At 40.6% G+C, this 10821-nt stretch overlaps 1 protein-coding gene across 1 annotated transcript in view; it reads left to right on the forward strand.

The window, feature by feature from the left end:
* Positions 1-1184: 1184 nt before the first annotated feature.
* The window catches only part of LOC138854070 (uncharacterized), a 32537-nt gene continuing 22900 nt past the window's right edge, over positions 1185-10821 (forward strand). The window contains exons 1-5 of the mRNA XM_070094885.1: positions 1185-1335; positions 1762-1836; positions 5308-5441; positions 6262-6384; positions 8003-8051. Coding sequence (XP_069950986.1) covers positions 1782-1836; positions 5308-5441; positions 6262-6384; positions 8003-8051 — 361 coding nt within the window. The 5' untranslated portion in view covers positions 1185-1335; positions 1762-1781. The remainder of the gene's footprint in view (positions 1336-1761; positions 1837-5307; positions 5442-6261; positions 6385-8002; positions 8052-10821) is intronic.

Genomic DNA, 10821 nt, shown 5'->3' on the forward strand with positions numbered 1-10821 from the left:
ATATAATTGTGAATTTCAACATATACAATTCTAATCTTCACCGCTTGTGAAGGCCTCTTGATCCACAGATTTGGAACTACCATCCCTTGGACTGAATCAGAGTGCCTTTCACTTCCTCAGCGATGTGTGACCTCCTGGGTTTAGCACTTCCCTCTAAATATGATGATATATATAATTGTAATGCTGTGCTATGCAAGTGTCATGCTGTATCATCGTTCCCACGAGTGGTGGCCTTGCCCCTGGGGCCACCCTTGCCCCTGGGGCATCCTTCTCCCCCAGGATGGAGGTTATATTGCCCTTGTAAGGGCTACGAGGACATTGCAGTCGTATTAATTAACACTAACGTAACGAGTTCATGTCTATTGTTGGATTTCGTTGGCAAGATCTCTGGCCTTGAGTTGTAATATAACAGCAACAAACACGGACCCATTACTCAATTCATTTGTTTTGTCAAGTGTAGTTAAGCTGAAAGGAAGAGAACTTTTGTAAATTTGTATCCGTTGATTTTTGTTAACATCTCTCAAACTGATTTATCCCACTTACAAACATTATTGCATTCCGGGTTCCACCTGAAGACAATATCATGATAAACTAAATTGTTAAATTCTAGAGGTCTGAGCTTCGGTAAAATTCGTCAGGAAACAGGACAAGTGTTTCCTGACGCGGGTGCTAGTCCTATGATGACCCACCGCTGGAGCTTTTGATCTTCTGACCGAGGCCTTCCGCTGGCTTATCGGTCCATCCTCTTAAAAATTATGGTTATGTTGATAACCATTTTCATAGTTGGTGGCATAAGTCTGACGAGGTGAAAGCGACGTTGCCAAGTTACTTATTTTTTTTTGTTTTAAATCACCTGTATGTAATTAAGCTCGGGATTAGGATGATGGGAGGGGATGTGGGGTAGGTTAACTTAGCCTGAGATAAGAGCAGATCATTTATGCTATATTTACTGGGAATTGCTAAGCCTGTACGGGTCATACAGCGTCTCGGGAATGGGATTAGGATCTGCATTGACGCCAACTTCTTGGGTAGTAGCTTTGGGCGTAGGATGGACAAATATGTGGTTGGGAATGGTTGGACTGGAGGACCTGCTTAGTATTCCTGCTGCAATGTTCCTCCATATGTTCTTTATTTACTTGGATTAAGAGCTCTTCGCCAGAGCAACAAGGTCCCCCCTTCCCTTGTTGGGGGGGGGGGAGAGGAGAAGAGTGGGTCTGCTGGTGATGGCCACACTGTCCACCACACTCCAGGAGTACAGAGAGTGACACCTCACAAGCAACACTCCCCTCGTCTCTCTCGCTCACAACACACCGCAGTGTCTGATACTTCCAGCAGGTTTGTAGGCTACTTACATTCTAAAATTCGTGAGCGCGCTCACATGTTGCTTGTTTTTTTGTGGGTATTTTAATTTATGGTTATAATTATAACTGTTTTTAAAAGGGTAGACCTGTAAGCCAGTGGAAGGCCTCGGTCAGATGAACAGAAGCTCAAGTGGGGGGTCATCATATGACTTAAGACCCGCGTCAGGAAGCAAATGTCCTGTTTCCTGACGAATCTTACCTAACCTAACCTGCTGTAGTTGATCTTCAGGTACTGATTGCAGGGAAGATTTATACTTGACTGGTATTGTTTATCAAGTCACTGAAACTACTTTTGTCTTTGCAAATCAAACAATTTCCTTTCCTTAAAAGCTGGACGATAATAAATCGGTCAGTTTCTTATGTGTACTAATTATCATCCAGTGACTTTTTTTCACTTCAGGAACAGCAGCAGCAGCAGATATGGTTCCTGCCAGAGTTACTAAACTGTTGGTGCTCTCCTCCCTCTTAATAGCAGGCAAGTTATGAACTCGTAACTTTGTAGTGAAATGTGATCCTATATAGCTGTAGCATTTAAGAACTGAGTGTCTTTTGTTTTTAAAACTTATTTTTTAGCTATTTATAATAGATACTTTCCGTTTATAAATGACTTGTAGACTGTGTAGCATATCTCTAATTATATTTAGATTTATTTCTCCATCTTAACTAATAATTTGATATTGCAACTAATTAAATAATTACTTTGAATAAGGTGTTTCGTAGGTTTGTGGTTGGAGGTTCGGCTCACAACCAAAAGGACTTGGGTGCAATCCCTAGTAGGGCTGACGTAGGGGCAAGTCTCCTTGCTGCTCATGTTCACCTAACAGTATATACACCTAGCAATTAGCATACTGTTGTGAGTCGCCTAGAAAAATAAAATACTATATTGAGACCCCGATGCTCTAAAGATATTCGAACACTCCGTAGACAGCATCTGTTCCACAGGTCTCAATCGTGTTCGATTGTCTGAAATTATATTTACAGTGATGAAACAGTTATTAATTATGGCAGGCTCTATGTGACCCCTTACGGGTTTTAATGCTTCCCCATGAATATAATAATAATAGTACTGATAAATAACAAACAAACAAAAAAAAACCACAATACAGTGACTGGATCGATACACAAATAACCCGCACATAAAAACGTGACTTTGTAAATGGTCCATGTCGGACCGAAACGTCGTCGTAAGCTTCTCTCTTTTATGTGCGGGTTATTTGTGAATAGTACTTATATATTAAGATTAGAGTAACCTCATTCATTAGCTTATTTTGAGTTTAAATATTAAGTTTTATATTGTAAGATGGTCCCTTATGTTCCTTAAGAAAAAAAATACCTTGAAAGGAGGAGTCTTGATGTAGGTTAAGGGCTCTTGATCCAAAGAGTTAGACTTTTCTTCACCTTCTTGAAACAGACCTTGATTACCACCTATTCCCCGGGTGCTCTATGACCCCCAATGGGTGTCATATATATATATGTAATAAGATCACAGTAAGCAGGTGATATTACAATATGCAGAACAACCACTGTGATAAAATAGTGAACTTCCAAACGCTTTCGTGATTTCTCACGTTATCAAGGAACTGTACAAATAATAGAACAACAGAAGGCATATAAGGGCGAGATTTGATAAATAGTTTAGGTAACTGACGAATTGAAGAATGAGACACGCAGCATATGGGAATCTTTATCACGCCACTCAGTGGCTTCATCAGTCAAATACAAAGAAGAACGGTGTAAAGAGAGAATTTTGAGGTAATCAGTCCCTCAGCCTGGAATCGATGTGTTCAGTCCATCAATCTTGTAGAAAGTACAGCATATGGCCGGAGAAGTGACTTATTGTAGTCAGGTGAGTAGAAGCAGGAGGAGGCGGAGTCACAGTGGAACCATCCACTAGTGTAAGTAGTGTAGTGTTGAACAACACCTTGATGCACTGAACTCATCGTCTCCAGGCTGAGGGACTGATTACCTCAAAATCCTCCTCTCTTTACACCGTTCTTCTTCGTATTGAACTGATGAAGCCACTGTGTGGCGAAACGTTTCCCCCAATAAAGATTTCCTTATGTTGCATGTTTCAGTCTTCAAATCGCCAGTTTTTTAAACCATTTATTTCACACACACATTATATAATATATATATATATAAAATATATATATATATATATATATATATATATATATATATATATATATATATATATATATATATATATATATATATATATATATATATATATGTATATATATTATAATCGATAACCATTGCAGAACAGCCAAAGGAGATGGTGGGGGAGGAGAACGAAGTTGCTCTAAGCTTTTCCTGTTGTAAAAACTTCTTCAGGATCAATGCACGGAACGGTGTGGAAATCTCAGTGGAGACAAGATAAGTGTGTGTCCAGGAAAACAGTCTCGTCTAAAAGACCACCAAAGAACGTGTCAAGAAAAACACGAAATGACAGTAAAACCATAAGCCTCCCCCATAAACTATGCAAATCGAAGGCATAAGAGACGTGTTATGTGACAGTAATAATTATTGGTATGCACCCGACCAGCCGGGTTTGGTTCGTAAGATGGATTACGTGCGGCAAGCAGTAACAGCCTGAGTGATCAGGCAATGTTCCACCGGGAGGCCTGGTCAAAGACTGGGCCGCGGGAGCGTTGACACCTCGGAGTGACCTCCAGGTAGACTCCAGGTAGTAATCATAATTGTACGTGTGATAACTTACAAAAAATACCGTAATGTCTGAAGACAGAATGAGAGACGACATATCAGAATGGGTGAGTGAGTTCTTTAACATCCAGCTTTAGATCCCATATTATTCTTTATATATGTAAATGACTAGTTAGTGGTAATAAATTCTTATATACCAATGCTCAATGACTTTTCTAAAATTATGCAAAATATAGAAATAAAAGAAGACTGTAGAAATGTACAGGAAGACCTAGACAAACTGCAATGTAGCGACACTGAGCGCCATTAAAAAAAGGTTGGCATACAACCTAAGATGGAAGCAGCTAGTGGAATCGAATAAAGAAGGAACTGGTAGTGAACATTACGCCAAACTCTATCACCTGAAGCAAATGCAAAGAGCATAATATCAGAAGTATTTACTGGGCTAACATAAGGAGAAAAAACTTCAGCTTGATTTTCAGTATAAATTTATTAAAAGTCTATCGAACACCCAGCTCAAATGGGGAACCTACACCCCGCAAAACGCTACACGAAGCTCCAGAAGAATGTTAAAGACATACGCGACAAAAACTATAGGAAAAGACTAAAGAAATGCATCTCCTTATTAGAAGTGGTAATTTAATAGGAGACGTGATCCTCACAGACAAAATATCTACGATACTAAAAAAATAAAATTCAGTGAAAGATTCTGTAATATGGGCGAGTCTAGGCTGAATAAAGACAGAGATGACAGATGTGTACCCTAGTTGAGTTAGAGATATTAGAAAATATATCTGCAAAAGAGCTGTAAAGAAGCGGACTCTGTTATGTTTAAACAGGTTTCCATAGATGGTTTTGAAAGTAAGTATGAGAAAAATCAAGTCTCTCAATGAAGAGATAAATGGCGATCTCTAGAACTTCAGATCAACTCCCTCAACCTCAAAGAGGTAATTTTAAACTGGTATCTGAGTTACCAGAACAAGGAAGAAAAGATGAAATTTGAACAATCAGATGAGCATCAGTATGTTGAAGGCACATAAAGAGGATAGTGCTAGGGAAAGAAATAACAAGGGGCAAATTCCATGTAGTAATTTCAACAGCTCCCAAAGAGCTACGAATTGACAGTAGAATGAAATGCTGTGTGGGCTCTGAAACTGGAGCTCAACCGTTACAAGGACAGCTAGGCAAGTAAAAAAAACAATCGCCAAAAAAAAAAATTTTTTTTGAAGTAACAGCCTCCTTAGAAGTGTACAGTAGAACGTTTATCTTTACCCAGCAGGAGTTGAGGCGTCGAGGTGCAGCTCTGGTCAGATAGAGTGTAAGACTGGTGGTCAGTGTATCAGCATGGATTATGTGTGCACCTCCGGGCAGCAGTGCAGTGACGGCTCAGACGAAGACCCCTCCATCTGTAAGGTACAGTGACCTCCCAGGTTTTAAGAGAGGCGGGAGCAACCTGCTTTAAACCCACGTTGCTCCGAGTTTTTTAATTGATTGCATATATTTAGCAAACTTACTTCTTGCCCTCGACTTAAGCCTCTCCGCCTTCGTCATGCTTTTCATAATTACCGAGGAACCCGTAGGGCCCTTTGACATTAAAAAATCAATAGGTTTTATTAGTGGTGTTGCCTATATTACTTGGTATGATAGTCTTTATTTGTATAACTGGAGAGGGTTTCGGGGGTCAACGCCCCCGCGGCCCGGTCTCTGACCAGGCTATATTATTGCTTTGATTGCTGATTTTTATTGCTTCGTGATTATTTGTTAATGCCTATGAGTACTGAGTGACCTCCGAGGTCAACATGTTCTCTGAATGTCACAACTGCTATTACTGTTATAAGCTTTGCACTCAAGGACTCTGATGATAAGTGACGTTAAAGGTGTCGATATAAAGTTTATGAAAGTGCTTTACAGCCATCTTCTTGAAGAGGAGATATAATAGTGTTTTTTGGTAACCGCATTATGACGCCAAAGTCAAGATTGTCCCCATGAGAGATTTGCAGAATATGATAGTTTTTTTTGCTTTTTAATTTTTGAGTAATATAAAGTTACACGAGTCTGGGCCTGAGGTTGAATTCATGGATATGTTATCATTACCATTTTCAAGGTCAAGAATGAGGTCTCGCTCCCCAAAAATTTATTATGGCTCCTAATCTTTAGTCTACCAGCTCACCGAACAAAAGAGTTATGTTGTGACTTCATTATATATTTAATTATTTTTTGCTTATAATTACAGTTTTGGAATCACGCACAAGTGTATTGCAGCAGTGGGAATGTGTACTGTTATTCAGGGTGTTACTCATTTGAAAGTGCTTGTAACAGAATGTCTGAGTGCCCCGTCAACTCTCGTATGTGTGAGGTGAGTACTAGTGACATGTCTCGTATTTGTCAGGTGAGTACTAGTGACATGTCTTGGCCACACCTGTCCCTTCAAAGAGTGTTTAGTAATGTTGAAGGGCTCTTAATCCAAAGAACTGGAGCTACCCTTCTTTTAGATCATACCTTACTGCTTTCCATTCCCCAAGTGTATGATCCCTACGAGTTTAGCGCTTGTCTGATTATCATTTTTCTAGAGAAAAGAATAATAATAAACTAATTAATTAATCAGATTAAGGATTCAACCCGGGAGTGTCACACAGCAAGGGAAGAGGACAATGTACACCTGTCGTGTGGGGTTCGGTAAGGAGATAAGAGGATTGAAGGTAGACACACTTGTTGGATGGTAACACTATATATTGTCAGACTGTGGTAATGGGAGATGGAGCCCTGCCTGCCGTGTTCTGCCTTCTATGCCTATGCATCGACTGAGGCCGAGGAAGCCTGTCCCGCTCACTCATGGAGCATCCCGTGACGTCACACAGTCACAGGCCTAAGGGATCTTCTATATAAACACATGGATGGTACTATAATGCTCATCTAATCTATGCATACAACACATGTAAAGGAGGATCAGAAACTATGCTGACACGCCTCTTGTCTTTATTAATAAATGAAATTTGTCAAAATGTTTTATTAGTGTTGAAATTTGACTCGAATATATTTTTGAATTTAGGACGCTAGAAATGTTTATATTAAAAAGGTACATAATGAATTTAAATATAAAATTATATTTCTCATGTGCTTTAATAACTGTATAATTTCCTCATTTTAGTTTGTTCAGTTTAAATATAGAGAGGAAAAGGTAAAAATAATTTAAACCTTTGTACTCATTCATAACAATGTTAATAACAAAAATTGTACCAATGTGCAAAGAGTTTCAAAGAGATGGACCCGATTTGAAATCCCTTTATCTCTGCAACCACCATCCGCTCATGACTTTTTTGTGGGGATACGTCAAAGATCGTGTGTTTATGTCCCCTTTACTGACTAATCTGAATGACATCAAAAACAGAATCATGTCAGTGGCGACTTCATTGGAAGAGGACACATAGAGTACATCTTTTTGAAACACCCAGTATAGTAGCACGGAGGTTGCTACGTTCATGTATAATGACATTCAAAAACTACATGAAGGAGACACGTGTACAACATTCGGATATCTTTATTACCAGCGTAATCTCGTACATGAAACACACACACACACACACATACACACACACACACACACACACACACACACACACACACAGGAACCATACACAGTTTTAAGACGAGGTTTGATAAAGCTCATGGAGCGGGGAGAGAGAGGGCCTAGTAGCAACCGGTGAAGAGGCGGGGCCAGGAGCTAGGACTCGACCCCTGCAACCACAAATAGGTGAGTACAAATAGGTGAGTACACACATACATACACAGCTTTAAGAACAGAAGTGATAGGGTCCACACAACCAGGAGTGAACTCGGTAACATCCAGCTGAAAAGGAAGGGGAGGGGTGGCTGAAAGCTGAGACTTGTACACCACAATCGCAAAAGGGAGAATACTCTTAAGTACTCACTCCTTCACACTCACTGCAGTGGATAACTCGTTTTAATTTCAACAGATGATTAAACAGAGGAAGCTGGCACTGCCGTCCAAAAGCATGAACATGAGTGAGTTAACATCTGACTTTTGGCTACAGGCCACAAAAATTAACCCACGAATTTTGCTTCTAAAATGATCTAAACAACACATTTAACATAACTTCTGCAGAGCTAGTTAATCCGCAAATGTTGCTTCTACATGGAGCTAACTAACCTACAAATGTTACTTCTGTATGGAATTATCTAAGCTACAAATATTACTTCTATAGTCTCAGGGTAAAGTGATTTATATCTTCCTTTTCTGGAAAATTACTAACTAAAAAACATTTAATATCAATCAGGGTAAAATTAGAGCGTGATTTAACACCTTTTTATTTCAAACAGGAAACAATAATTTAAAACTTAAATAAAAGGACAGACAAAAATAAAGATCGTGAACTTAGGCAAAACAGCAAGGTCTGTTAATACTTTTGCTAATGAGTCAAGGGACAGCCTAAGGAGCGATGATTGACAGGTGGATGTTCCTGGAGGAAAAGGGTGAAGATGTGGTGGTAATTGGTCGTGGTGGAGGACTGGTTGGTAGAGCAGCCGTGGTGGAGGACTGGTTGGTAGAGCAACCGTGGTGGAGGACTGGTTGGTAGAGCAGCCGTGGTGGAGGACTGGTTGGTAGAGCAGCCGTGGTGAAGGACTGGTTGGTAGAGCAGCCGTGGTGGAGGACTGGTTGGTAGAGCAGCTGTGGTGGAGGACTGGTTGGTAGAGCAGCTGTGGTGGAGGACTGGTTGGTAGAGCAGCCGTGGTGGAGGACTGGTTGGTAGAGCAGCTGTGGTGGAGGACTGGTTTTTAGAGGAGCCGTGGTAGAGGGCAGGTTGGTAGAGCAGCCGTGGTGGAGGACTGATTGGTAGAGCAGCTGTGGTGGAGGACTGGTTGGTAGAGCAGCCCTGGTAGAGGGCTCTCTGTCAACCTACCTTCTACCATATTTCTCAGGAACAGTCTCTGACAGTTGCTGTTGCTTCTGATGAACATGTCTGATGGGGAGACAGCTAAGTGATGGCTGCTTCTCCACGGTACTCTCAGTAACTAATCCCTCTCCAGGCCAGTCAGTCACTAACCGGTGAACGAAACAGACCTATGAGTTAAAATGAAAATGGACACACGAGAATAGATTACACTTATCAATAATAAGTTGCTTAAGGCCAAATCAAATAGGTGGTGACATCAACAAATTAATTTAAGACAATGCTGAGAAAAACTGAAAGCCGGAAGCACTAAACCAGGGAACTCTAATATATTTGTGAGGATCTGACAAGTGATGGTCGACGTTTTTTTTTTTAGCTAAACGGGTAAAGAATACAAGTAAGAGAGAAATTAGACTGAAATAGGCAGAAGTCAAACTGAAGATATCTGGCTCGGAGCTACAGATGACGCTGGCAGTCGAAGTATAAAGACTACCACACCACTAGTTACACTAGGAGCAAATAAGGTTATTGGCGCTTACCTTACATACAGGGAGCTAACTAACGCAGGCATGTTAATTCTACAGGAAGCTAACACATGCACGTTACTTCTACAGGGAGCTAACTCATGCATGTTAATTCTACAGAAAGCTAACACATGCATGTTACTTCTACAAGGGAGTTAACTAACCCACATATGTTAATTAAGCTGTGAGCTATATTAACAAATATTACTTCTGCAGGAAGCTAGCCAATGAATTTTACTCCTGCAGTGAGCTGTATAATCCAATAGACATTTTTCTGCATGAACCTAACCCAAGAGTAATTGTAAATACTTTACCACACCTTTTAAGTTGGGTAAACTTTTGTTATTGTGCCGAGAGTACGCGTTTTGCGTAGGCATGAATTATGGTATCAGGTTAGGTAAGGTTTGTCAGGAAACAGGACAAGTGTTTCCTGACGCGGATCTCAGTCAGGTGACGACCCGCCATTGGAGCTTTTGGTCATATGACCGAGACCTTTGGCTGGCTTACCGATCCACCCCTTTAAAAATTATGGTCATAGTTATAATCATTTCTTAATTATGGTATCAATGGCCATACGTCTATTATAATAAACCTTTATTATATATATATATATATATATATATATATATATATATATATATATATATATATATATATATATATTATATTATCACACTGGCCGATTCCCACCAAGGCAGGGTGGCCCGAAAAAGAAAACTTTCACCATCATTCACTCCATCACTGTCTTGCCAGAAGGGTGCTTTACACTACAGTTTTTAAACTGCAACATTAACACCCCTCCTTCAGAGTGCAGGCACTGTACTTCCCATCTCCAGGACTCAAGTCCGGCCTGCCGGTTTCCATGAACCCCTTCATAAATGTTACTTTGCTCACACTCCAACAGCACGTCAAGTATTAAAAACCCTTTGTCTCCATTCACTCCTATCAAACACGCTCATGCATACCTGCTGGAAGTCCAAGCCCCTCGCACACAAAACCTCCTTTATCCCCTCTTTCCAACCTTTCCTAGGCCGACCCCTACCCCGCCTTCCTTCCACTACAGACTGATACACTCTTGAAGTCATTCTGTTTCGCTCCATTCTCTCTACATGTCCGAACCACCTCAACAACCCTTCCTCAGCCCTCTGGACAACAGTTTTGGTAATCCCGCACCTCCTCCTAACTTCCAAACTACGAATTCTCTGCATTATATTCACACCACACATTGCCCTCAGACATGACATCTCCACTGCCTCCAGCCTTCTCCTCGCTGCAACATTCATCACCCATGCTTCACACCCATATAAGAGCGTTGGTAAAACTATACTCTCATACATTCCCCTCTTTGCCTCCAAGGAC

This window comes from Cherax quadricarinatus, chromosome 48, assembly GCF_038502225.1.
Source record: "Cherax quadricarinatus isolate ZL_2023a chromosome 48, ASM3850222v1, whole genome shotgun sequence".
Taxonomy (NCBI): Eukaryota; Metazoa; Arthropoda; class Malacostraca; order Decapoda; family Parastacidae; genus Cherax; species Cherax quadricarinatus.